We start from the raw sequence: 27,826 nt of genomic DNA, 5'->3' as shown, positions 1-27,826 counted from the left end.
CAAAAGGGGATTACTCGGTACTCGAATAGTCCAAGAACGGACCGGAAAGCCGTCTTCCACCGGTCTTCCTTAGCCATACGTGTTTGATGGAATCCTGCTTCAAGATCCAAAGTGGAAAAATGCTTAGCACCTCCCAGCATCTCTAGAATGGTTTGAATGGGAGGCAGTGAAAATCAGCGGCTATCGTAAGGGCATTTAGAGCCTGGTAATCGACAACCATACGCATCCTCCGCTTCCCGGAGCCATCACCACGTTTGTCCACCATGATCTTAGGAGAGCAAATAGGCGAATAGGTCGGTCCGATTCAACCATTGTCCGATAATGTAGCTCCCTCCTGTTTGTGGAATGTGAGCTGATCTGGGGTCATACGGTATATTGCAGACTTCGCTGGAAGTTTTCCAGGCACACTTAGAATATGGTGATCATGAGGGCGTTTCGCCGGTAATCCCTTAGTTGATTTGTCGGGAAAGACCACTCGATACTCCTGCAACACCTGGACAATCTCACATGGAATATCCTGTGCCTCTGTCGAATTTATCCATTCGTCGAACAGAGTGTGCTCGAGTTTTGCCATAGGCCAGGGAGACTCCTCGTCACTCTCCGCTGCCGCCAAGGCGATTGAGGCCAAAGGACTAGTCCAGCCGGAGGACGTGGGTTGATTCCCAATTAACGCGCAACAAAGGGCGCCTTGCCATTCATCCGAGAGCCTTAGGGGCACCGCCGAACCGGCTTCGGGCAAAGCCAGTATGAGATGCAAACCGTGCAGTGAAGCGCTGAGACTCTTTGTGTCGGCCGCCGCCTGACGAACGAGCGACGTTATCCGCGCCTTTGCTTTAATCTTCGCGTGGGACTCATACCTCCTTGGAGGCGGGCGTAGGAATATAGCTGCCTGCTTGCTCTGCCGGGGTCCTTGGGTGGACTACGGTGGGACTGTCACCTTGCAGCTTTGCTTCACCAGCCCTAACGACCGGTAACTCGCACCACTGGTCATTCACATAGGTTCGGAGTTTGGAGTACTGGAAATACCAGGCCACCTTATGTGCCGTCAGCCAATCCAAACCCAAGACTAAGTCATAGGGAACGGGTCCCACTAAAAAGTCCCCGGAAAAACGTGCATGTCCGCACCACATCGTCAATCCCGTCACAACCCGATCAATGCGTAGTTGTTCACCTGTAGCTACGGTGAACAACTTTCAGCTGCAGTCGTTCGACTATTTTAGGACTAATGAAACTTCTCGAAGCCCCAGTGTTCAAGAGGGCCTCACAAGGACTCCCTGCGAGCTCAACGCGAAGTACCGCCGTCGCACCCACACAACACAACGCTCCCCCTTGGTCGTAAGACTCTTTCGTGCAAGTCTCCCTCCACCAGTGTGGCACAATCTCTGTCGTGTCTGACCTATAGCCGTCTTCTGTTGCGTCTGCAGACTTCCTGCTGCTGTCCGTCGTCGCTTCCGGAGTCTTTTCACTCAGGGTCGACGCTGACCCAGACTCCCGCCGCGTTTCCGAAAATGGCTGAGTCCCTTCCGCGTGCCCATCGCTCGTGTTAGTTCCTTCCGCATTGCTGAGGGGTTGGTTTCCCCACTCAAGGGAGACTGGAATGGCATTCGGGCCTGTTGCTACCGCACACATCATCCCTTTGCTACGGCTACGCGGCCTAGAACGTTCGTCTCCAACCACACCTAGGCCCGCACGTTTAATCGTTCCGTCTTCTCAGTGCTAGGACGGGTGGGCTCCCTACTGTTCTTGTCCGCCTGCACGGGCTGGCCTCGTTCATACGTAGGACAGTCCCGAGTATAGTGTCCCACACCGCCACACTTCTTGCATATTTCCCCCGGACGTTCGGTACGTTCCCCTTTTCTGGGGCAGACACGTGCCGGATGTCCACGACCCTGACACTCAAAGCAGTTCGCGTGGGTTCCCCCAGGGCGATTTTCAATTTCCTGGCGCCCACGGGGTCCATTAGCTTGGACAGCAGCCCTAATGGCTCGACTGGTCCCTTCTCGGAGTTCCAGGACACTCTGCTTGGGCTCGTAGAGCCGTGTTGCGGCTGTCGCCGCCTGTTCCCACGACTGACATGTCACCTGTCCGTTATTGGTTATTAGAAGGTCTGTCGGTAGCCCGGTGCAGTAATAGTCAGCAAGTTCGTCGGGGGCAAGACCCAAACCACGCTCCGCTACAGCCGCAAACCGGTCCGTGTATTCCTTCGGGTTACCATTCCACCGTACTTTATCCAACTCCGTTAACAATTGACTCTGCGACATTGTTTTGTCAAACCGCTCCAAAAGCCTGCGCTGTACTGTCGCCCAGTCGCTTAGGTCGATAGTTCTCCTTAGATACATCCAAGACGTTAGAGCCGGGCCCACAAGGTGGTCAATAAGTGCATCTCTCCACTCGCGCGGCTCCAATCCCATCTGGGTGTACCGGCGCTCGATGCGCAGCAGAAAGGCCTGCATAATGCTGCCGTCTTCCGGTAGTATGGGAATCGTTGCGCCCGATTCCACGTTCCCCCCTATAACAGTTCTTATCACACTCATAGCGGACTGGAATTTGTAGTGCACACGCACTACAATAGGGCTTCCTGGTGACCTATAGAAGATAGCTAGCTAGCGACCTACAAGGGGTCGCGACACTGGAGGAGGACAGCACCCTCTTACTAGGATCAAAGTAAGGCACTCTGTCTGCGAATTAACATGCGTACACTAGAGGTGCCTGAAAATGCGTGGAGACTGGGGCTGGCGATAGCGCCGGCACCAATGCAGGCCTCCTCCCCACAGGGCCTAGGAGACGAGCACCCTGAGTGGGGCGAATGGAAAGACAAAAGATTTTGGAAAACTTAAGAATGACTGTATTTCGATATATATAAGCTACTGTTTCAAGGAAATGGGCCAACGTTAGGTGCCGATCATAGGTCCTGCTCGAGGGGCAGGTAGCAGCGTAGTCGCAGCAGTAGGCGCTGTGCACTACAGAATTGGTCCCACGTGACGAAGGGACTCTCCCGTGGCATAACATTGGTCATAGGTATCATCTGCGGGGACGCCTGCGGCCGCTCTGCCACGGTGGGCTTCGGACTAGCATGGCAATGATGGGCCGGCGTCCCGCTCGGCATTTTGTTGACTGACATTGTAGAAGTCTCCTGCGGTGTGGGGCCGATAACGCGTCCGTTGCGGAGATGCATCCCTTACCGAGCGAATATTTCTAGGCGTGAGTTGTTAAAACATAGTATTTATACTCCCAAGTCCGGAAAGAACAAAGATTTCATTCGCGGAACGGCCCCCAAATGTAGTGCACAGCGCCTACTGCTGCGACCACGCTGCTACCTGCCCCTCGAGCAGGGCCTATGATCGGCACCTAACGTTGGCCCATTTCCTTGAAACAGTAGCTTATATATATCGAAATACAGTCATTCTTAAGTTTTCCAAAATCTTTTGTCTTTCCATTCGCCTCACTCGGGGTGCTCACCTCCTAGGCCCTGTGGGGAGGAGGCCTGCACTGGTGTCGGCGCTATCGCCGGCCCCAGTCTCCACGCATTTTCAGGCACCTCTAGTGTATGCATGTTAATTCGCAGACAAATTGCCTTACTTTGATCCTAGTAAGAGGGTCCTGTCCTCCTCCAGAGTTGCGACCCCTTGTAGGTCGCTAGCTAGCTATCTTCTATAGGTCACCAGGAAGCCCTATTGTAGTGCCTGTGCACTACAGGGAGGCCTGCACCGGTGCCGGCGCTATCGCCAGCCCCAGTCTACACGTATTTTCAGGCAATTCTAGTGTATTCATGTTAATTCGCAGACATATTGCCTTACTTCGGTCCTGGTAAGAGGGTCCTGTACTCTTCTAGTGTCACGACCTCTTGTAGGTCCCTAGCTAGCTATCTTCTATAGATCACCAGCAAGTCCTATGCTAGTGCCTGTGCACTACAAGTCGAGCCCATCCTACAGAGGCCTCTAGGGCCCTGCTTGCGGCACGCACTTGATTCTTGCAAGAAGCGTGGCACTCATCTTGTCGTTTCCCTGTCATTCACCCTCACTTTTCAATCAAGTTATCGCCTAGTGCTTCTTCTGATTTTATTTCTCGCCTAGTGCTTCTTCTGATTTTATTTCTGGCGACTGGGAGGGCCTCCATGAGGCCGGCCAAGAAGGTATATTCGCCCTTTGAGCGTGCCGTAAGTTACTCAATACAACGAACACACCTTTGCCTAGAAAATCTTGAAATGCTTCGTTCACTTGGTAAGCCTTTAACTTTGTTCCCAGCGCCTTAAACCGCAGCGTCCGCACAGACAACGTTAACCAAGCCTTTGGCGGTGTTCAGATCTTACCGGTCAACTTCAAGGCCAAGGCTTGTAAGTTCTGCTTTTCAATTTTCACGCGCCTTTTTTATTGCCCCTCTTTATTTCAAGCAGCCAAATTTTAATCAATAATACTACAGATTAAGTGCCAGCACCAAGCATCCGCACATCTTACATGTGCTCCTGCAATGGAACTCTACGAGGATACGCCGCATAAGACGAAATATTAGCAACTAATAGCTCTGGACATCGCTAATCCTTTATATAACGCAGGGAGTAGCAACTAGGGACCAACTAAGATCAGAGCCCTGACTATAAAAAGCTCTAACGTGAACAGAACTGTTCTTTCCCTACGCCCGGCGCTAAACACTTAGGGTTTAGGGTTTAGGGTTTAGGGTTTAGGGTTTAGGTACACCGTCTAAGCACTCTCAGTGAAGGTGGAAGGGGAAAATCCCGGGACTGACATGGGGGATCACTGTTATGCCACTTAAAGACCTCAATACATTTCTTCTTTAACAGAAAAGATGCGCATTCGCTGTTGACACGAGTGCGCAGCGAAGTAAAGCGTCCGTCCTTATGTGAGCAATGCCTAGTTGTACGTTGTCACCAAAAAAGACCAAAGCCCAAAATGTTTGCAAATAAGGGCACCTGAACACTCATGCATGCAAACATGCCAATAATTTAAGGGAGAGAATTGCAAAAGTGGTAGCCGAGCGCTAGTATACCTCTGCATATCATCAGGACTAAGGGCACAGAGCTCATGTCATCCCTAAAGTCTCCAGGACTCTTCGCTCCCACTGTCTACTGCAGGGAAAACCATATATTAATTACCTTAACTCTTCCTTCACAATTCACGAACCTGCGTGCAAGCCTGCAAGATGTTACGAACGCTCTCGGAGTAAGGGGGTTACCTCTCCAGCTTGCAATGCGCCTGCTGATAAATTGATTTCGTCAGTTTGGCATGACTTTCCTTTCTTTTTTGTCTACTTAAAGTCAACCGATAACAATAAATGGTCCTTGCGCTTTTGTTTAAACATTGACTCACTGCGCTGTGGACAATCGAGGAGTAAAGGCACCGTCTACCGTTGCTTGCTGTTGTCTCAGATCCCACTCATGAAGAAAATTGAAACAGAATTTGGCCTTCTAAGTTCTGAAACTTCAATTACTTGCGCTTCAGTCATGCAGGCAAGTTAAGTGCAAGCTTAGCTTCGCGGTGTTCACAGAGACTGTGAGCGATCAGCGCTACGTGCGTTGCAGAAGCGCATCCCCATTTTACGGGTGTGCCGGAGGTAAATGACTCCAAGTTCCAGACTGCTTCGATGAAAAACCAAATACACTTGCATTCTGATTCTGATTTAGTTTGCAGAGGTGAGGCGCAAAAAAAAGAACTCTATCACGAGTGTGTCCAAACAACTAGGCAAAGCGTTGGACCACGCGCAAGGAAGGAATTTTGCAGCTGAAAAACTGTGCTTCACCCTAAATGGAGCTCTAAACCACAATAAAGGAACGAAAGCTAGAATGAATGCCGTGTTTATTATATCTGGCACTCCAATGCTTTCTCGTTGAAACAGGTCACGTGCGGGGATCGTGGGGTGGCGCACAGAACGCATGGCAATGACGTAGGGTGATGGCACCTCTGCATGCTCTGCCTCTACCAAGACTTCTTCACATTAAGGTCAACGTTTATTTCGCCTTTTTTATTATTTTGTTGCCTTTTAGCTTTTCATCTCACCTCAATTTTCCAGAAACAGTTATTTCTAGGATGGTGGCAATAGCCTGTCACAGCCTCGCGCTGTTGACAATCGCTGCTTGCGCAGTTACGGCTTTGGGGGCCGATGAAGTAGAGGGAGGAAATCAAAATGTTGCTGCTCAAGTATCTGAGACAAATGAGGGTCAAGCTGTTATTCCAGGTAGAAAGGGAGTCAATCCCGTGCTTGCTGGCGCAGCCGTTGGCTCGACTTTGTTTCTTGCCCTTCTCTTGTTCGGCTTGAAGGTGCTCGGCAAAAAGGTTGTCCAAACAGATTCCAAGGTGGGAAGTGCGAGTGCATCTTGACATGTGCTTATACAGAGTATGAGACATCGATTTGGCTCCTTCTTCCTTTCTGAGCACAGTCCTATGTGCCACGCTTGTTGTGTTCCGCAGACGGCCGGCTCAAAGGTTGCAGAAGTAGTTTTTTCCGGTGTGGGTGCGTGTACAACCATAAGTCCTTGCAGCCATTTTTAGACTTACTTGCCTGTCGACGTCCCCCGCATAATGTGTATCAGTGCCTCCTCTGATGATGTATGCAGACGGCTTCACTCTGTCCACTGAGGCATACACTGCCTGGGTTGAAGTCATATATGAGGTGCGTAGCAGTACAGCGTCTGCATGCCGTCAGTAAAATTTGGCGATTTGTATTGTTTGGATGCGCTCTATGGTGCAACGCGGAAGAGCGGGTCGATGTGTCCTCAGGGGAAAGCAAAGCAGGCATTGAAAAAATTACAAGGAAGCGCAAGGGAGTCATGTCTTAAGAACAGCGGACGCTCCATTCAAAGATTCCTTCAAACCATTAAATGTGGGTATCAGTTTACGGTTTGCTTGATAAGCGTCGCCAACTTGGCTGTGAACCTTGTCACTACTTTGATGCAGTCTTCCCCTTGTTGTCTTCAGCGGAAGGCGAAAGATCCTTTCTTCTCCAAGTAGGTGACGAAGAAATCGTCCTTGCATTTGATTTGAGGGTCATGCAGCCATAATGGAAACAAGGTGGAGCGAACACGTCTCCCAATGGCGATAGCATTCTTCGTCATAAGTTCCCATGCGGGTGGTAGGAGGTGGATTGGGAACCATGACAGTGGGCACCGATTGACTTGTTTGTAAATTTCGAGATGAATTCGGGCATTTTCTTAGGCTTGGAGGTCCGAGGCTTGCGCTGCACAGGGTGTTACCCCCGACGCATTTGCCTGTCGGGCCCCCTCTCGGCAGGGGAAATTATGTGCAACTTCGTCGCATTTACGTTGACTCCCCGTTTTTTTTTCGCAGCCAGCTATCATTGCAGTTTTTAAATAGGAGAACCGGGGGTTCCTCTCCCGCTTCCCTGGATGTTGTCTGCTTCCCTTCTCTCCCTCTGACTTACAACCACAGGAGACGAGGCAGATGGGCCTCGTCCGTTTATATATTTATTGTAGTTTGAAAGTCGTCATTCATTTCTTAGTGCTTAGTGCTTAGTAGTGTGGCAACGTGCGGAATGCGCACTTACATCTTGGAACGGTGAGGACCCTGTAAGGAATGTGCATCGACCACCAGCGTGCGTGGAGACAAGATCGCATACGCTTTTGTCAATGAAAGCATGCATAGCTCCTCCGCCATTGAGCTTCCGCATGTAGATATGGTGATGACACTGTAGGGAATGAGCATCTACCGCCAGAGTGCGTGGAGGCGAGAACGCATACGTTTTTGTCAGTGAAAGCGTGCATACCTCCCCCGCGATTGAGCTTCCGCATGTTGATGTGGTGACATACTACCTGTGCTCCATGAGGGAGCTTGTCCTCACAGTCATCATTGGAAACTTCTTGTGGGGCTGCAAGTTGTTTAAGCTCAAGAACCAGACACTAATGCTCCACTCCCAAACAGTCGCAAGCATACATCATATCCCCCATGGCGCCTGCTGCCTTTTGCTGAATACTGAACGCGGTGCGGGCATTCTTCCCATTAAGCCCTTGGCCAAAGTACTTCTACAGCTCGCTGCCCAACGTAAGGTGAAACTGCATGTTCTTCCTTTGCCACATTTGATTGTGCTTTTGTTTCACTGACTTCTATGTATTGCTAAAACTGCCTGAAAATTTTCTCCGCAAATAGGTAGCTTTTGAAGCCCCAGCCCTAGAGTGGTCGTCCAGCATGCAATCAATCTTCGGCTTCATCTGTAGACATACTTTTCGGACCCACAGATGGAAATGCTTCAACTCCACCCCGTGGATGCTCGATATTTTATGGGACATCTTCAAATGCTGAAGGGTTAACATCGTTGTCATTTGAGCAGCATCGAGTGTGGTGACACATAGTCAACAAGGCCCAGCTCAACCCGCCCTGCAATTATGACCATCCAGATCTTGTGAATTTACGTTGTTTCTCAATGGAAAACCACCACTGTCTGCGTACCTTGGGAATCTGGTTTATGGTGTGCAGACACCCGGAAATCACGGAGCTACGGACGTGACTCCCATGGGTTTCATCATTTCGATTTATCTTTTTCCAGCAACTGAGTTGTCACACAGCGCTTTTTCTGTTCTCTTTACAGGCTAAACAATAAATTTTGATGGAAAAGCTGGTTTTGGGACCGCGTATAGTACAACTAACTGAAGTTACCGGCGCACTAACTACCAGATGGGACTTCCTATGTGCCTGGTGATACCTGAAGGGTTTAGAAATTGTGCGGCAGCAAAATACTGTTCCGGAACGGTGTCGCTTGTTTTACTTCTCGCAGTGGCTTTATGCTCGGGGGGTGGAAGGGAAGTATCAGCGGCACTGCTGTCTCGCCCCACGATTGAACACCTCGCCGCCCGTCGCGAGCTGCTCGGGAGCTTCTCTCTTCTTGGTACAAAATCCTTGCGCACTCCTGCAGCATGCCGTAGCAGAGTCTGTACCTCTATGCCGCATCATCGGAGCGTGCCTGCAGTACTGCCTTCGTGGAATTCGTCAATTCCAGAGCATGCGGAGGCTATGATGTCCGGGGAATGGGATGTCCACTGGAAGGCACAGAATGGCGATGCGGGAGGTATACCAGACGTGTCCGCAGCAAATGCAGCGGCAGAAGCGATAAGGAGCGCCGCTGGAGCTAGCGAAGCAGAAGCTTTTTCGCGCCTCTGGGAAGCTCTGCGGGGTGGGAAGCTTTTGTCGTTGTCCTTGTCCAACAACCGTGTGGCAAGTTTAAGAATTTTGCGCAGCTGGCCCGTGAACAACACCCTGTCCTTTAGGGGTATATGGCAGGTTAGGGCGAGGCCTTTCCTCCCTACTGTCCTAGAAGTAGAACTGGGGTTCCCTTCCGAAGTGCCGGAAGTCATTTTGGTTTTACGTGCGCCCCTTAAAGCTGGATTCTGGTTGAGACAGGTCCCCCAGCTGGTGTCCGGAGATGCAAGCCTTTCCTTTTCACCTTTCTTTCCCTGGAACACCCAACGTCTGGGGATTGTGGCAATCAGTCCACGGAGAAAGAACCCAACGGTTGACACGATGCTCCAGTGAATGTCCGTTCTTATCGGGAAGGTCAACCAAACTTACGTGTACAGCGCACGCGTGCAAACCGCGCAGTTTGTCCACAGCCAGGCAACCGCTGCATTTGCTCATCTTGCTCGTGAATCAAGAAGGGATGAAGGCAACCGTGTGGCACGGCGTACGGGGATTTCAGGTTCCACCCCACCCCGACATTCTGCTGCACTTAAGGGCGGAAATATAATTGATGGCATGCGCATGCATGTCGCACCACCTGTAGGGTGTGACATCCAAGCACTGAAAAAGGAGAGGGCACCGTCCAATCATAATAGCCTCACTGGTGATCTGTGCTTCGTGAGACTACTGGAATCACTAGGCCGCGGGGGGTACTCGAGCCTATTAACAGTAGTAACAAGATTCTGCATCGCGTTACTTTCAGTGCGCGCATATACTCCTGTGTGCTGTTTTCTCGTCAACTTGACGTAATGAGACGCGAACTGCAGTTGCGAGTGAACGTTGTGAAAGCTGCAAGGGGAGATGCGCGTAATAAAATTGCGACTTATCCCTGGCCGCGAAGGTTTGGCTGGGAATCCCTTCGTTGATGGCATTTACTAAGGGACACCACAAAGTATGGCTCAGACCTGCCGAAAAATTTACACTGTGAGCATGCATATGCGTTGACCACTGCTAACATGGAGCTGGTGTTCATTGACATGCTGGCCAATGCATTCATTGGTCTTTGGGATGCGCTCCGGATGATGGGTCGCTTGTTTCATTTGTTTGGGGGTTTGGCCGCCTCATGTCGGCCACTATGGTAACCGGGACGCCGGCAACCTGTACAGTACAGGTTGATTCGCCTTCCCCTAAAAGCATCACGACGCAACATATAGAGCTCACACGCGTAGTTTTCTTGAGAGGAAAATACTACAAGTGAGCCGCAAAATGACCTACCTTTTCCGCAATCAAGGAAAGTTTGAAGAGCGCTTGAGTTCCTTTCCTTCCAGGTTCGCTTCTCAGTAGCAGTCAACTTTTTGATTGGACTAATTGGTTGCTGCAGAGGGCACATCGCATCTGCTGCTGCGAACATTGCACTACAACACATTCGGTAAGTCAATCTTTGGGATGTTCTGGTGACAAATCCCGAGTCGTGGGACCGCTTGCGCCTTACCTGTGCTGTAATTTCAATCCAGGCGGTGTACTTCTTAGTTACTAGTGTAAAACTTGCTGCGGACAAACAGAAAAAGCCCAGCTGCAGCCCCAGCACGCAAGCTCAATCGAGATGCTACGAAAACCCAATCGAGGTGCTACGAAAATTTCGCTATTCTTGTCGCAAGTCACTTCCTTCTAGCTCACAAGTGAGATTTAACACTTCTTCAGCGAGCCTATTTCCAGCTTCCTGAAGCAAAAGTAGCCGTATATTGCATAGTCGTAGCACGGAACTTTCAATCAACGTGAGGGAGAACGAATCCCCGTCCGTAATCTCAGGGGGAACGGCAAAGGCCTCTGCATCACTTACCTTAGCGTCTACCTCGACGATTTTTGTGCCGAGGACCTTCAAGCCAAAGTAAACAATGGCAGCAAGCAAGGCCGTACCGATGGCCGCTCCACCAAGGATGGGTTTGACTCCAAGTCTCGCAGGATGCGATCCCTCTGGTCGTGGTGATTTCTCAAGGCCGATTGCTATGAACGATTCACTTCCTCCGGCTTCTTCTGCAGCCAAAGCGGAGGCTGCGCAAGCTGCAATCACCAAGAATGCCAGACCGCGGCGTGCAAGTGCCACCATTTGCAAGGCAGGTGCTTCTACGAAGTAAATGCAACGTGGAAAAATTATAGAACCTCGTATCGCATGGTGACAGCACAAAATAGATAAAAAGCTTAACGCGTATAGCAGCGAGCTGCTGCTTGGCTGCCTCTATTATACCCCGCTACCACCACTGTCCCCGAAGGGGACCCAGTGATGGTGTCGTATGTTGCATTAAGCATTTGTCGTCGAATGCCAGTATTTTTAATATCTCTGCTATTTTATGCAATCGATGCAAATGTCTGGGTCCTTCGCCATCATCAGTTGGTTGTTGTTTCGCTTCTGGCTTTCTTGAAGCACTAGTGACGTTCTGTCACTCATGGAGGTCAACCAGGAAGGAATAAGCGTTCCGCGCAATTTTTTCCGAAACTCGTTACCACCAACATTTGCCTACAAGATAAATTTAGAATTCAAGAACTGTCGTAGATATGTTGACGCGGTTATCCATAGAATTCGGCCTTGGCGTGGGCAGAGCTGAGACTGTTTGTTGTGGCCTGTGGGGTTGAAGTTCTGTAGCCTTCCCCGCAGTGGTTCTTGCAGAGCTATGCTTCGTACATTTTGTCTGCTTAACTTATTTATTTCTGACGTAAGTGATAGTGCCAAGTGTCACTAGAAGGGCTTGGTGACGAGTCATAACCTGATGTTATGCGACGATACCTGCGTTTTCTTGTTATGTAGGGTGTCTTCGGAAGTGTAAAGCCTGGTGACTTGTACATTTGCACTCATTTGCGGATTCATATCTTGTGCTAAGCCTCTACTTTAGAGCCTTCTGAGCGGCTTCTCACTCACACTCAAGGAAGGCGCCCAGAAGCCTCCTGGAATGCCCTGAAGCAAAAACTTTGCTCAGCGTGGGCGCAAAATTGAAGGCAGATGCAGAATTCACTTGCGTTTGTTTCACATAAGTGCATTTCACTTGAGTGTCTTAGTGTAGACAATACTGTCGCGGACACTGTCGCGCAAAACACCATGGGTGCCGTTTGGGGCATTAAGTCCCTGAATTATAGCAATGAATTTTTCAAGTCATTCAAGGGCCTGGCCAGCCTTGCCAAACACAGTGTGGTCCATTCTGCCAGAGGTCGAATATAGTGCTCTGCCTGCGACCTCTGCAGTATGCTCCGGGTTCAAAGAGTTGAAGAGAATGTGTAGCGAGGATTTCTTTCGCACAGCATCGCCCTGAGGTGACCCGAGAGCACAGTCATACTTATGAAGAACCGAGTAGACTCCATGCCTGGTTTTATACGCTGCGAAAAGCGTACCACTGTACATCCCCACTTGGAGATAGCAGCTCAAGTCCAGTTAACTTTTGGACCTTGAGAGAGTGTGTATCCCCAAAGAACGCCCTGCATCCCCTCAGCGGCCGGGCTGCAAGAGCACCTGAGGAGTCCATACCAAAGATGTCCAGAAAACGCCGTCTAAGCGGGAAACCAGCAGTACACAGCGAACATGTATTAGAGCCAACCAAAAAGCCTAGCTCTAGAAGCATCAGAGATTACAGAGGCAACAAGACCATACGGCAGCTTTTCCCCTTCGCCACGGGCGGCGGTGCAGCTGTTGACCAGATAAATCTCATTCAACAAATGGCGGCCAAAACTGGAGACCTAGGGAAAAGCCCGGAGCAAAAGCGTTTAGGCAGGGCAGTTTTAAAGCCCATGTGTACCCAGAACACCTGTGATACTTCGCGCTTCTAGAGCCGAGTGGACGGCCCTTTATCTACGTGGGTACAAAGTGGCTCCCACGTGGTTCCTTGTAGCAGGCTGGCCTGGAAGCTATCCTCCAGCTTCCCCGAGAGTGCACGGGAAGCCTCGTTTGCACAACAGTCCCCGTTGACAGAGCCGACAAAGGACGGAAGCGTTCCCTTCTCTTCAACTTGAAATGAAAGGACCGAAGTTGCAAAAATACTTTTTACATCAGTCCCAACGACTGCCGTTGCAATCCGCAGTCGAGGTCCCAGCATAAAGTAACAAGTGTCTTCCCGTCGGCTGAAGACACAGCGTCCCACCCCCCTCGTGTGCAATTGTTGCAGCACTTCCCTCCTTGCATAACGTGGTCAAATTTGACCCACTAGTTCAGCTCGTTAAACTTCATTTATGAGCGCGCATGCTAGAAAGCACCATTACCATTGGTGCTATTTTAACATCTGCTCCTGGTTCCCTGGGGACCACAGAGTCTCTCCCGCACTGCTGCAGCCCGCCATTCACGTTTTGGGAAAAACGGAAGACGGACAAGTTTAACTTCATTTTGTAATCCTCCTAAAGTGCTACACTCGGAAACTGTCAAAATCAGTGGTGCAAACAGCGCCTGCCTTGACTCCTTTGCCTCCCTCTAGCGCATCCCTGACGTCATTTTTTTAGCGACTGAAACTGCAGCTTCTTACCCGTGTTGCCCTCGTGTATTATAGCGCACTTGCAGCTGTTTTGGCATGCGGGCAAACCAGCCCGTTGAACAAACCACTAAAGTGCTATGAACTGCTGTTGCCCACACGCCGAGTAGAAACTGTCATTACGGTGTATGGTTCTCTTGTGAACGAAAAAGCTATCATTACTATTAAAACAATCCATTCATTGGGATATTGCCGGCCAGGGTCATTCGCCGTGGTGAAACTTAACGGGTGTCGTAATTGAACACGCGCGGGCTCACAATCAAGACAGAAGCACGGCACTGGCTGATAATGATAGCGACAAAAATGCTGTTATTATCAGAAGTCTGAAATATGAAACAAGGATATTGATTAAGTCAAGGATATGTTGCACTTCGCATGCAGGAACCGCCTGCCAGCTGCGTTGACCAGTGGCTCAATGTTTGAAAGTAAAGATTGGGCGCTCAAACCGCAGGAGGCAACAGATTCGATCCTGCATATTTCTCCCCATAACAGTGCAGAATCATACATATTTATAAATGCTTAAAGCTTTTGCCTATACTTAGACCTGCATTTCATGCTGCAGTTGAGCTTCGAGCCTGTGGCTCCCTGTTCGTGCTCCCCTTTTGAATGATTGAGGTGCTTCGGTACTGTACTTGTTCAACCAAGGTTTATACCCATTGAATTACTGAATTGGGAGTGGTAATAGTCACTGGTTAGTTCAGGCCCTCCGCGCCATTCATCCCTTGCGCTACTGCTGCATCGGTTCTGCTGCCTCTCGTGATAGCAGAGGCCTTAAAGCTCCACACTGGTGAATAGAAATGTAGTGCGCTGCTCTTGAGTGCCCTTGAGTGCCCATCAACGTCTGCTTCCTGCGGTAGCCAGGCCACAAAGAGTGTAGTGTGGCTTCCAAGAGGACGGGTTTTGCTGGTTCGCTCCTCACTCCGGAGTGACCGCTTTGAGGTCAATGTGCACATGTTATACGGAACGTGGATGGTGGAAAGAAAGCAGCACCTATTGGAGGCAAGCGGCCCACAGGACACAGCAAGATGAGTCTCCCGGTGTCAAACTATGGTGTTCTTGGAGAACGCATTTTGTGGCCTGCGGGTTTCGTTGCACTGCAGAGGATGCCTGGTGAGGACACTGACAATACATATGTTTTCATGTGTATTAACAAGAGCCAGTCACATGCAGCAGGAAGTATAGTATTGTGGGTGTTGGGGATGCGGGCTGATCTGCAAGAGCTGTGCAGTTTCCGGCATTCGGTTCCTATCTTTGACAGTAAAGCAACACTCCTGGGGTTGGATTGGAGATGGTTCCACTAGGTTTAAGCAGAGATGTAGAGCCAGCTTTTTGCGTTTTCGCCTGGCAATGTTTATCAGGCAGCGCAGCCCACGGCGAAACATGGTTGATAAAAAACGACGTAAACGCCCAAAAAGAAGAGCTAGCAAAGCGCAAGTAAGGAAGCCTGTTGGACCTACATTGTACCGTGTCGGACATCTGTACCTGGACAGTGGTTTTACTGCTTCAGTGACTATTATGTTGCTCGAGCACAATGGGGCCTGTGCTGCTGCAGAGCGAAGCTCGAGGAAGCAGTTGCCCGCCTCGATCTCGGCATCTACCAAGCCGCTCAAGACATGGAAGAGGAGCAAGAAGAAGCATTCGAAGACGATGAACACTATGACGATGAAATGGACTACGCAGAGAGATTTGACCCCCATGACAGGTAATTACAGCGGAAAGTTCGTGTATGGGGGGCAGGCTGACTGAGGCGGAATAGACTTCGTAGAAGCGTTGGTTGCTGTTGGCGTCGGGCGTAGTACACTTGGAAAGTTACTGGACAATGTTATGCATAGGCGTTGTGGCAGAGTGAAATATAATGGAAGTCCGTCAATGCAGTCGCTTCTTTGAATTCCATTCTCGAGGCATACCTCAGCGGAATGTATACAACTGGTGCTATGTGTGCCTTCAAAGAGAGGACCCGGAAGTGCTTTTGGAAGAAAGGCAACAGCTCAAGACAGATATCGAAGATCAACTAGAGGAGGTGGGTAGAGACGTCGTTGTGTTTTAGTACATTGGCATTCGTTTCCCGTTTGCTGGCGTACCACTTGAAATCTGAAGAAGCAGAAAGCGGCAGACTGCGCAGTAACAGTAGTTTGATTTCTTGTACTAGCCATCTGTTAGCAGTTTGCGTTGCGCGCACAGAAATAGGCTAAGGCAGTGCCGCATAGGTAGCATGGTAGAGCCTGCTTAAGGTTTTTTAACTTGCTTGGTGCTTAGGTCGAGAAGAAGCTAAAGGAGCTTGAGTCAAGCAACCTTAATTTCACCTGGGAACGCCGTGAGCTTCCGATAGCAGTAAGCTAGAATTTACTCACTGCTGTGCAGAATAGCAGCTTGCATGGCGGTTAATGAAAATTTGAGGTGCTGTGTTTGCAATGTAAATTCGAGCTGGCGAATATTATGGATCAGCGTTCCGTGAAAACGCGTTATGGAGTGCTGTGTGATGCATGGTGCTTTACGTGGCTTTCACTCATTGAACAAGACCATACTTACGGTGTTGACTACTTTACCTCTTGCACACTAGCAGCTTTGCGCGGATCCAGCTTTTTTGTCTTCACTTGTTCGGTAGTATTAGAAGCTCAACAGAGCGCTGCAAGCGTTCCTCTTAGGGTCCACGTAGACCATAGAGCTGTAGGATTTTGGGTTTAGTGCCAACAAGTACGGCTGTGTTTGGCATGGCCTTCTGTCGACTATATCGTTACTGGGGGTTCCCTCAGAGCTAACTGATGTGAACCTTAGCGCGTCTGCAGCTTCGGAGGCTGGATAAACCGTGGGAGGACTTCAGCCACGACTTGCTCGTCCAGGCTCATTTAGAGGCACAAGCCATGGCAATTGCAGAAAAGGAACGTCTCGAGCAGGAAGCCAAAAGAGCAGCAAAGAAAGGTATGTAGCAGCTGCCTAGGCATATTGTCTACGAGATAGGCCCGAATATGTTTACCATGTCATGCCTTTTGGCAGTGTAGGCTGGATGGTCTGTGTTCACTGCCGTGAATACGTGAACGGGTTGTTTGTCAACTGCAACATAATTTCTCAAGAAATACTTCGCGGCAAAGCCCAATTTGGTCTTCGCACTACTTTGCTGTTGCCTTCCGTTGTGTTTTCAGGCAAGAAAGTTGCAGCACCGAAAATGGCACCTAAAATACGTGACGTGCCGACAGTCTTTTGCGCGAAAGTTGTAAGACCTTTACATGCTGACCACACTAATAGTCTTCTATTTTTTAGCGCATGCAATGCGACCAGTTATACGGCTTCCTGAGCTGATGGGCATGACCTAAACTGGCTTGTCTTTGTTTCGCATGTGTGGGAAGTGCTTTTAAAGTGACTGTGTCAGATGGATCCGGGGCTGGCCGTAGCTGCAGACGGACGTGTCTTCTACCGGAGTGATGCGGCCTACGACGATGCCGCTGCAAATGCGCTTGTCAAGGAAACTGAGGCTTTTATGAGGTTCTGTTGGCGGTACATCGTAGAAAAGGGAAAATTCAATTTTGAACAAGTGGGATTACTGCCGGTGGTTCACACCGCCACTGTGAGCCGCACTCATAGCGGTTCAAAGACTATGTCTGGTGCGGCCATTATCACGTGAGCCAACGTACAGCGCATGCTATGCTTGTAGACGGCATCGCAGTTGAGAACTAAGTCGAGTACGTAACTTTTTCCTAGTGAGCCTTATTTTAGCAGTTTGCTACTGCGCAAATAACGGGCATGAATAACTGCAAAGAGCAGGCATGATTTACGGTAATTGTGTCGCTGTCAGCCAGTTGGGGAAGTGCAGCGTTAATGTTGCAGGCCGTTCATGCAAAATGGCAGCGTTGGCGCGGTGATGAAGTCTCTGGCTGGAAAAACGAACACATACGCATACGAAGCGGATCTCCTGCTGGCGAATGCAAGGAACCTAGTTTCATGGTATGGTAAACACTGCCAGTAATTTTCTGCTTGGAAGTGCCAGATATCTTGAGCGCAACTTGACGCGGCACATTTAGTACACCCGTTGCGCAGAGTCGAAAACAGGGGACGGCATGGCTTTGCGCCGCAGCATGGCTTTCTTGGAGCACTACGGAGTGTATCACGGCAACATTCACCCATACAACATTATGGTTTCAGACGACGGATTTCGTCTCCTTATCGGCGATTTCGTCCCTCCAAGTACGTAAACCATCCTTCCTTTCAAACTACTAGCATTATCTGTATGTTACTCCGACTAAGACAGCATGCCGCCCCTTCACGCCGTCTGCTATTGTAATCACCTTGCGGATTTGCCCAGGCGAATTTAAACGGTGGCTTGTACAAGTGGCGAAGGGATTAGCTGCTGTTCCCCCTTACTGCTCTCCCGAGTACTACACTGCACTGTATGACCGGCGGATACAGCGGCCATCTGCCTACGTAAACACGCTGTCTCCTCATAAGCATGACGTGTTCTGTCTAGGCCTTGTCATTCTTCAGCTAGCCACATTACAGAATGTGACGGTGAGGTTTCATTTTTAAATCTCATTATTACCGCACAGTGGACATGTGGAGTGAACCATGCGGTTTTTCGCATGTGGACATTCACGGAGAGCGCTTATTAACTGGACAGCGAAACCCTTTGCAGCCTTGTCCGCAGCTGAATCTCCTACGTGCCTTGTATATCTGGAAGGAAGGTGTTCCTTCCATTGCTGTAGCGTGGTTTACTTGCTGCTTCTTCCAGGTAAAGCCGAAGCAGCGAGTGCAAACGTGCGTGTGTGAGTGTACTCCGTTGTCCGTCTCTCCGCAGATATATCGTGATAAGCCGAAGAAGCTTACAGCAGCACTGGAGAAACTGAAGAATAGCGATTCACCAGCAGCCCCAGGTACAACAGCAGGTAACTGTAGGAACTATGAGCCGTGGGAACAATGTGCCAGAAGTGTCTGGATATAAGGCAGCAGCTATTCGTGCGACGATTCTGAAGCCCTGCAGCTGTGCAAAAATCATTTACGTAGCGTTGCCCTTCGGAGGACAGTTACGATGGCTCCTCCTGATTGACTTGAGTTCGTTTGTATCTTCTGCACATGCTACTCAGTATACTGTTCTTGTATCGCTTTTCTTCGCCTACATTTGCCTACATTTGCCTTGTATGTAGAACTGGCCTCACTACTCAGTCGGATGCTAACAATGAACCCTACAGAAAGGCCACTGTTCAAGGATCTGGTGGTGCGTCACTGCAGCAGCTCATCTACCCACATTTCGCTAAACCTGAACAGTTGTTTCGTCGGAAAAAGTGCATGCACTACTAAACAGGAATTCAGTGCTCCCCTCATCTCGATGGCGGACAGCACTACTTAACGCTAGCCACAGTTGGCGACCACACAAGCTGCAGCCTGAGGTTCGTTGGATAGCCGTTTTCCACTGTGGCATGCTACAGGATGCGCAAGACCGCTGGACTCTTCAAGCATCGGAGTGGGTTCGTGGAGCCGCCGAACTTCTAGGTTTCGGGAAACCACCGGCCGAAGAGTTATACTTAAACAAGTCCCTGACTCCTCCAGGAATGGGGACGCAGACTCGTCCACCTACACCAAAGAAGAAAAATGAGTCATCCACCTGCACTGTCATGTGACCTGGGCGCATAGCCACATATGAAGCCCTTCTTGTATAGAGCTGCAGCATCTGTTAGTACTGTAGCCTGCTCGTGAACATCTGTGTACTTTTTAACCACGTATAGGCGCTAGCAACAGGGGGAACCCCCTTAGGCGGATCCTCTCCAATGTACGTATGTGATGTACTATGTGGGTTCCTTAGTACACAGAGAATGGCACCAGGCTGGTATGTGCTGCACAGCGAGCAGATGAGGCGAAGCAGAACTGGCGCAATTTATATGATCTGTACAGTTATTGGTGGTCGCCAGGAAGCACTTCCTGTGAGGGCTATCATTTCTTACTCGGTAGACGGCAGCAAATGTAAAGCAACAGGTATAGGCCCGCTATGGCATTTGTGGAGCTTCACGCGCCTCACAGGGTGCCCCACGAAGTTGGACTGAGCATGCAGATTCTATCCGCTTGGGCTCTGGATCATAGGCTGCACCCAGTTTGAGAGCACAATACGCACACTACCAAAATGTCGAGAACAACTGGGAATTTTCAGTTTACAGAGACTTGGGTGACCGTGAAGTGCATGTTTTACGCTGGAGCGGCGTGTTTAGCGCCTTCTCAGTGCTTCTTCGGTTCACTCCGGCTGCTAAATTACGCACCTGCACACTGTTGCCCACATGCTGCATCGATCTCCCGTCCGAAGTAGTTTCTGTAGACACACCTCACACGGCATTCACTTGGAATAGTTTCGGGAAACATCGGCAACAAGGCGTAGCCCTGCCACTTGTGGTGGTTATACAATATACATATATTTAAGATTGTTCAAGCCTATGCCGTTTTGCAAACGGACTCGTGTTGTTCACTCCACAGCAGGATTACGAAGCAGTAGAACATATACGCATTTCAGGGCTTCAACCTGCTGCGCACAGCGGCACGCCAAAGACGCCGTCACATTTCAGCTGCTTGCGACAACTTACAAACTCCCAATGTTTGGGCAACTCAAGAACTAGCAGTAACCGTCGAGCAACTCACCTGCGGGAATGTGAGATGTGCGCGTTGTCGAGGACATCCTACGGAAACCAAAATCACAGCTGATGTGTTTACATTGTGCGGTGCGTGGTGACACTTGCGCATCGAAACCCCCCCGCATGGGAATTTGTATACTTGGAAGTGTTGGACTAGCGCATACCTCGAATAGCCGGAGATGTCTATCGTCAGACCGCTGCAGCGACATCGATACCCCTTTCCCTGCATCCAACAAATGTGCATCACTTATCACTGGACTGTTCACGTCCCCACCACAATCTCCAAACCCACATATACGTATTTCGCAGCCACAACCTCTATTATCTGTTCTCTCTAGAAGAGCAATCAAGACCTACCGTCGTTGTATTCGATTAATGATACGTGGTACAAATGTCTAATTTCTCGTTGGCGACTCCTGATAAGGGCCGCAAGGGCCTTTGCGTGTTCGACAGAGTCGTTGACGCCTGAAACGTAAGTACCTCGCAGGCTACAGAATTAAAGGCTGGCCCGTGGGAACTCCTTGCACCTGTCAGGTCAGGCATTTAGAAGTAACGACGTGCGGCAAACCCAAGTACTTGTCGAGCACAACGAGCAGCACTTGAAAGAGTTTGGAGGAATAATGAGCTCCACATTTTGAGGATAGGGGGGACAGCAATGGTGAACAAGGAATAATCGTGTGAGCTCCAATCCCTTAATTCCGGATACTTGCCTTGAAGCAGCAAGTATGCAATCCAAACACGACGGCCCGTCAAGCCAATGCGCTCGTCGAGCAGAGTGAATACTTCCGGAAATGGGTACATGCGGTTGGCGGGCACCTGAGCAATACACAGAAGTCAGCAGTGCCCATTCGGTTTACCTAGATTTATTAAATGTGCGGCTCGTGACATGAGATACCTGAAACAAGCTTCGTTGGCAGCCTCATTAACTTCGCAAGAGTACATAGGTGCTGTGTTCTCTAGATGCGTCACAAGGTCCACGTCCATGGCTCTGTTTGATAGTAACTTGCTCATTTGCAAACAGCTGGTGGAGAAACTGCCCCAAATGTGTTTGCACTGCAGACGCACCAGGATATTGCGCTCTTCCGCAAAGGGGGAATGGAGAGAAAATGCCAAGTTAACCTAGCAAGCAAAGGGCTCAGGGGAACGCCTCATTGCGTACAGAGAGGGGAACCACAAGTAAACATGCAGGACGTCGGCCTTGAACAAACGACCAGGTTCTTAGAAAACTCTTCCTTCGCTGTTGTAGAATTCAGGCCAAATCAAGAAGAGATGAGTGATATGCCTACCATTTGCATCTCCTGCCGCTACCTCACGGCGGAGATAGGCTACTCAGCTATGGTACTTCCTACACCGCACCTGTGGGTGTTGCTCATTGAGCTTCTTTATGCCTGGAAGGACGCCTGAAGTGGAAATGTTCAAACGCCGTGCCGAAATGCCAAATGCTCTGGGGTCTGTTAGTAGTTTGAGGGTCTCGAAGACACGAGGGTTTGCAAGAGGCTCCCCCATGCCTGCACCACGACAAGCAAGTTCATTCCACTTCCTGGCTAAAAAGCAGTGGACAACGGGCGCCTTTACCATACTTCAGGTAATTAGCGTGCACACGACACATACGAAGCATAGACACGCATGCACCTATATCTGAGCGCATCATAATACTTGCTCTTCGGTATTCAGACTGCCACACCATTGTCTGCAAAAGGCTGGGTTCAATTATGCCGCGCAGGTGCTATTCTATCTATTCCGCATACGTCGACTTCCAGTCCCCAAACTCCACATATGTGACATACCCATGAAAGATATAGAGTCAGCTCGTATCCCATTCGCCTGGAAGTAAAGCACCTGGTCAGAGATTTCGTCAACACTCAGCTGCCGTTTAAGGCCAACCTTCCCTTAAAAAAAATACATGAACAGGAATTGTGACGCTTTGGCCTGCTCACATTTTAACTTAGCGAAAATCCTACAGCAGCAGCAAATGGGGGGGAGTTGTTGGAACATGTGCCTATTGCAGCTCGGGAAAAAAGTCTCCAGAGACGTGCTAGCCTGGAAGTGGAGAGCAGCAGGCGCCGAACATCATGCCTACCAGTGGCGCAGAAACTACAGTTGAAAGTGCACCCAGCCTGAGGAAAACACGACAGCTCTATGAAAGCGATGATTAAATTCATCCAGACTGTTGTGTAGCGCGGTTTGCAGCATGCTCCAGTGCTTCAATGCCCTCACATTTCTTGCTTAAACATGCTGCATTCTATAAAGGTAAGCACACAACAACTATCCATAAAGCCATTCTTTCCTGAACTGCAAGGAGCAAATACGAAAACTGAAGACAATACCCAGCTCCAGAAAAGTGCCCACCTGCGAAGATATGCAGAGGGAAGTGTGCGAGGCAAACTTCAGTGCAACAGCTTCGATTCTAACTCCATCTTTGCACTCAAATAGTATTTTTCTTGCCCGAGGTGCCTCAGAGACAGACACACACCTCAGCGTTAGCAAATCAGGACCGAAGTGTGTCTCAATCGCATTTTTCGCCTGAGTGCCGAGTGCCTTCAAGTCAGACACGGTGGTTTTGCCAGCATATAGCTGGCGAGTTAACTGCTCTAACCGGTACTTAGGGGTTCCGGCCTTCAATAGCACGTCCTTCAGCAAAACGAAGCGCCGAGAAAACTCCATGGAAGAATACAGCAGAGGTTCCAAGTTGCACTCGGGCGAAAATGGGGCCCCCTCTTACAGCATTAGACCCGAGGTACAAAATTATAACATAAAATTAGCTTGGTTTGCTTCGACAGACTCTTCAACATGAGGAAGACATCGGTGTAGCCTCATTCGGAGTCGTTCTAGAGCCAGCCGCTGCAGTGAAGTCCGCTTGAGCACATTGAAAAGCGCAGGAAATGTATCTTTTCTTCCTGTAATTACCCTTTACTCGAAAAATGCATCTGAATGCCTCCCTTACGGACTACGTATCGTTGGGGAGAGCTGTAAGCCCGCTGCTCCCTCCATCGTGGCATTTCGGCGCAAGACTGCAAGATGAACGCCGAAGATCTCTGTATCACCTTGTTAATTGGCAACCACTCGAAACATTACCTTTTATTCAAATTCTTGCAGAGTTACGTTCTACAGAAGAAGACTTAACGTTCTGATGTTCATGAGTTAGCCTCTCCAAGTGGGTCTCCATTTGAACCACGCAGCGCTCAGCGGCCTCGAACTCATTAGCCCGTTACAATCTGCAGTGTTCGTTGTATGGCCCTTATACCTGCATATCTATAGACCTCGCAGCCATTTAGCTAGAACACCGATATGCTGACCCGAGTACGCATACAAGTGGGCGCCTGCTAAGCCGTTGATGGCGCGAACCCACAGGGTCACAGCGTCCCCAAACCTAGGACAAACAGTAAGAATGAACTCTTTTGTGTACTTTTACAATGTATTAGAACCATCGCAGTGCAAAGTAATGACAGCAGGCGCTGCCCCCTTGGGCCAAAAGGTTTGCCGCGTGGCATTGTCCTTATAGAAGATCAAAATCTACTTTTCTGCATATGCGGAGGCACTTGAGCTGTGGTTTTTCGTGAAAATCTGCTTACAACAGTGCTATGTACACGGTTATCGACAGGAAGGCTTCGGAATGCTTTGGACAGAAAAAGTGGCTGCATCTGTAGCTATTAATGTGCTTCTTTGTGAAAATCTGCTCATAACACTGCTAGATATACGACTGCCCGGAGAAACAGTCTGCACCTGCAAAGTGAGGCTGGATCCGTAGCATTTGGTGCGTCTCACCAATGCCGCAAAGACAAGCAAAGCTTCAGTCAGCTCCTAGCTAAGAAAGTACTTCTTTCCCTACTACATGCTAAATAAAAACTATTGTAGTGGAGCAACGAAGTGCTTGCAGAAGCATTTCGTTGTTTGCAGTGCTCAGTGTGTTCAACTTTATTAGTCCCAAACCCACTTGGCCTCCGTGCTGAGCCAGTTCTATCCTACCAACAGCTACCACTACGTGGCACGCTAAATTTAAGACAAGAGGAAACTTCATATAGCAAGATTTCAATTATTTTCAATGCGAGATACGGCATTTCACACGCAGCGCTGCATTTGTGCTACGCACAACGACAAGGCACGTAAGTGGACTTGGGACATAAAGTAAGCCACACAAAACACACGGAAGGTAAACATGCCCTATCGGCTATTGCTATTATTAAACTGGACGAAGTTTGCATGGTCTGCTCAAAGGGCCCCGCTTGCTGCTGACAGCCACAATATGCTCCACTGGGACAGGTTAACTATCTGTTTGATTGTTCATTAAAGTTCCCAGCAATTTTACGCTTCCCTTTTTGTCCGCATTGGGGCGTTTGTACTATTTTTGCTCAGTGCTAAGACTGTCTATGGAGCACCCTACCACAGATGAAAAGGGGAGTCACTCCACAGCTCTACATACGCAGCTCTACATATATAACAGCAGCCATGGGAATTTGAAGGGACATAAACTTTTAAAATAGGAAAGGCGCCTTCGCAGCAGTCAGGGAGCTCCTGGGGTGTTTACACTGCACAGAGATTACGCAGTGCTGACCCCGAACAAAAGCAAGTAGAAGAGTTCAAATCGAAACTGAAAGTTCTACAAAATTCTCAAATGGCACGGGGCTACGTGGTTGCACCCCCAGTCTCCATGGGCGTGAGCGAAGATACTAAGTATGAGCAAACAGTTCAAAAACTGGCTGCTGAGGTGCAAAGACTACGGGAAACCTTGGAGCAAGCGATTCTGGAGAGGCATAGCTGCCGCGTTAACAACTTCTGCAGCCCGAGGGTAGAAACTTAATCAGGACTGTTCTGGGCTGCCGCAGCTATGTCTTCTCTCCACGATCCTAGTTGGCTCTGCTCAGGCTTGGTCTGATTGTCCAGCTCAGTCCACGGCATTGCCTGGCAACAGTGGACTGCCGATCTTCCTCACTTCCGCGTTCGTTGCAACTAATGAGACGTCGCGCGGAATCGCGTGTTAGCTAGTTACACCTGCAGCATGTTTTAGATTTTTCAAGCGTGTCGTCCTCAAAAGCTAAAGTGGAAGTGGGCATACACTCTCATGTGCATCATGCACATATTGGATGTGTCTTACATCACAACTCTAGCAATACCACAAATATGCACGTACAAACACACATATACCCAAACACATGTCCACAAAGGAGGAAGTACAGTGGCTCAGTGACCGTAGAATGAAAGCCTTTTAACGTGTTAACGTCAACGTAACGCAACGTGTGTAGCAAGAAGAGTTGGCATGGATTTAATTACATCGCGTGTCCACCTCAACCACACAAAGAAGGCGCCATCGATGCAAACGTATGCAGATAAACGTTTAGACAGATGACGTAAACTGTCCCTCAAGGGGGGATTCCACAGACGACCGCCGGGAAAATTGTACCTCAAATTTCACTATCAATCATGCCTTGTTCTCTTCTTCACGTTATTAAGTCTGTCTTTAAATTGTTTCGACCTTTGGAGGACGCCTTTTAGATCAGTTAATTTATTATATCCGGCAGTGTACAATCTCAGTGAACTAGATTGTACCTAGAGAACTCTCCTGGAACTAAAAGCTAGCTCTACGGGGATATGCTGCACAATAGCAAAAGATATGTCATTCTTGGCACATGGCACAACCCAAGCTGTACTGCTGTTCGCCACATTCCAGCACGAAGGCAAAATTAAAGGCTGAAAAATTAAATGCCATGCATTTGAAACAAACATATATAAAGTTTTCATAGAGATTAGGCTATGACGGTGGCTTGACGCGGAGAGTTTCGCAGCCGAGCTCAGGGTTTGAGCATCCTAACGATACTAACTTGCAGCCACTCTGTGCAAGGCGACACTTCGGGGAGAACGGCCAGAGGTCAGCTCTATTCCGGTTCCACTTGAAAGTCTTGGCATTTGTTCTTAAATGCTAGAGGTTTTGGGTAATTTTATAAGGTATAAGAGTTGCAGAAAGGCATACAGAGCGGCTAATAGGGAGCTCCGTAGTCATGAAACTGCGTTTGGCAAACTACAATTCCTCGCTTCTCGCGAGAATTCGTGAACAACTGCGTGTGCCGAATTCTTTGTAATTTGTTGACAGTCCAGTATCTAGGGCCTTCTTAAGAGCGATAGCCCTCGAGGCGCGGTATGCGTCTTTGAAACAGACGATCCCCCGTAGCCGGAGGGTCATTGCCGGATGTGTCCACGAAGCGAGCACGCAGTGAGGCAACCGTAAGCTTTCGTGAAGAGCACCCAAAGGCAGAGAAAAACAACAGTTTAAGTACACCTCTGGTTTCCGGGGCCGCAGGTATAGCTGCTAGCGAGATTAACATCATTCAACTCCTCACTGCGAAAGCTAGAGCTCTTACGAAAACTCCTAAAATATGAGGGTTTGTAGAGGCTATTTTTGGGGGCATCAGAAACCACTGGAACATGAGAAGGAGACTGATTAGGACCTTTGCAGGCACAGTGGAAATCCGTTTAACCAATAATGGCGCTCAGCAGAACGTGTTGGAGCTCGAAACTAACTGACTACCTCATGAGCACGGTGTTACTGCAGTGAGTATAACATAGCGGCAATATGAAATTTGGCGAGTGGGGGCCTAGTGAAGCGGCGGTTACAAAGATTGTACCTTGTGGCGAACGGAAGGCCTGTCGCCAGGTGTGCACGGCACGCTTTGCAGAACTATAAGGCAGCAGCATGTCAATAGAGGCAGGAAAGAACTGCTCAGCGTGTAGGGTGCAAATTTTCGTGGGCGCTGAAGATAACACAATCGCGAAAGGCGGGAAGGTAGAATGGTCCTCTTGAACGGAGCTAGCGGCAGTTTCAGTTTACGTTTGCGAGTCCTGGTTCCCGTAACAGAAAAGCGGTACACGTACGTGAGTGGAACTCTGTCTGCTCAAAACGCAGACAGCGGCTACGGGAAAACGGTGGAAAAAGACTGGGGAATGCGACAAGATCAAGGGCTTCAGAGAGCGTCATTCAAGAAAGTACCGGGCCAAAAACTTCCAAGCAGCAGGGGCCCGATCAGGAAATCCCATAGTCATGCACACGCATAAGAGGCCTGCTTAAATGGGTCAAAATTTGCCAGGGACTGTCCTGCGCGCAGTAAATAACGGGAAATCCCATGTGGTATAAAAATACCTCCACCACGTGATCGTACACAAAGCGAAACCTAGCGATACAGTAAGCGAACTTCAGCGTTGCGGAGGTGAATGTCCAAGTCGCCAGAGGCGAGGTAGAGATGAAGTGACCCGTTTAGAGAGGGCACGCTCCCGGATCTAGCGGAAACAGCTAGGGAGCCTAGAAAATTATCAGGATCAACCTGCCGAGACTATAGAACGGCCCCTCTCAATCGGTGGCATAAGTCTACCTCAAGGTTGGGAACTTAGAGGGAGAACTAGAGGATGTAATGCGCGACGAACGTGAGGGTGGTGGGGGAAGTGGGAGCTCTGTTAGCCTGGGTGAAGCTATTGGTTTTGTGCGACAGTAGTTGAATGAGATGATAGAAGAAGACGCTGCTGGAAAATGCCTGGAGCCTCTAAATGGCGCGGGTACAAGAGAGCTTATGCAGTCAACGTACATGGAGATATTTAT

General features: G+C 49.4%; 4 protein-coding genes across 4 annotated transcripts, besides 1 other annotated feature; 1 reads left to right on the top strand and 3 right to left on the bottom strand.

Annotated features, from left to right (window-relative positions):
* Window positions 1–2,548: part of a repeat region that runs on past the window's edge.
* A 354-nt stretch (window positions 2,549–2,902) lies between these two features.
* ETH_00016920 (uncharacterized protein) lies at window positions 2,903–3,106 on the bottom strand (the record flags this gene model as incomplete). The annotated part of the gene is made up of 1 exon (XM_013374795.1): window positions 2,903–3,106. One exon carries the CDS (start codon window positions 3,104–3,106, stop codon window positions 2,903–2,905), a length of 204 nt encoding a protein of 67 aa, XP_013230249.1.
* A 7,084-nt stretch (window positions 3,107–10,190) lies between these two features.
* Window positions 10,191–11,244, bottom strand: ETH_00016915 (uncharacterized protein; the record flags this gene model as incomplete). The annotated part of the gene is made up of 4 exons (XM_013374794.1): window positions 10,191–10,324; window positions 10,413–10,512; window positions 10,630–10,685; window positions 10,815–11,244. 4 exons carry the CDS (start codon window positions 11,242–11,244, stop codon window positions 10,191–10,193), a joined length of 720 nt encoding a protein of 239 aa, XP_013230248.1.
* Window positions 11,245–14,745: 3,501 nt separating this feature from the next.
* ETH_00016910 (protein kinase (incomplete catalytic triad), putative) lies at window positions 14,746–19,248 on the top strand (the record flags this gene model as incomplete). Its single annotated transcript, XM_013374793.1, has 14 exons — window positions 14,746–14,752; window positions 15,001–15,076; window positions 15,195–15,344; window positions 15,593–15,662; window positions 15,899–15,973; window positions 16,429–16,561; window positions 16,783–16,853; window positions 17,010–17,257; window positions 17,465–17,581; window positions 17,712–17,821; window positions 17,940–18,142; window positions 18,429–18,504; window positions 18,775–18,845; window positions 19,057–19,248. The coding sequence occupies 14 exons, from the start codon at window positions 14,746–14,748 to the stop codon at window positions 19,246–19,248; spliced, it is 1,599 nt and encodes a 532-aa protein (XP_013230247.1).
* A 363-nt stretch (window positions 19,249–19,611) lies between these two features.
* On the bottom strand, window positions 19,612–22,908 carry ETH_00016905 (GPI transamidase 8, putative; the record flags this gene model as incomplete). Its single annotated transcript, XM_013374792.1, has 10 exons — window positions 19,612–19,706; window positions 19,879–19,928; window positions 20,252–20,289; window positions 20,409–20,467; window positions 20,602–20,709; window positions 20,955–21,060; window positions 21,601–21,752; window positions 22,032–22,133; window positions 22,538–22,593; window positions 22,718–22,908. 10 exons carry the CDS (start codon window positions 22,906–22,908, stop codon window positions 19,612–19,614), a joined length of 957 nt encoding a protein of 318 aa, XP_013230246.1.
* Between the last annotated feature and the right edge of the window lie 4,918 nt (window positions 22,909–27,826).

Source organism: Eimeria tenella, genomic scaffold (genome assembly GCF_000499545.2).
Source record: "Eimeria tenella Houghton genomic scaffold, Eth_scaff23, whole genome shotgun sequence".
NCBI classification, from domain to species: Eukaryota; Apicomplexa; class Conoidasida; order Eucoccidiorida; family Eimeriidae; genus Eimeria; species Eimeria tenella.
The sequence above is the reverse complement of the archived record's forward strand: the minus strand, read 5'-3'. Positions and strand labels throughout refer to the sequence as shown.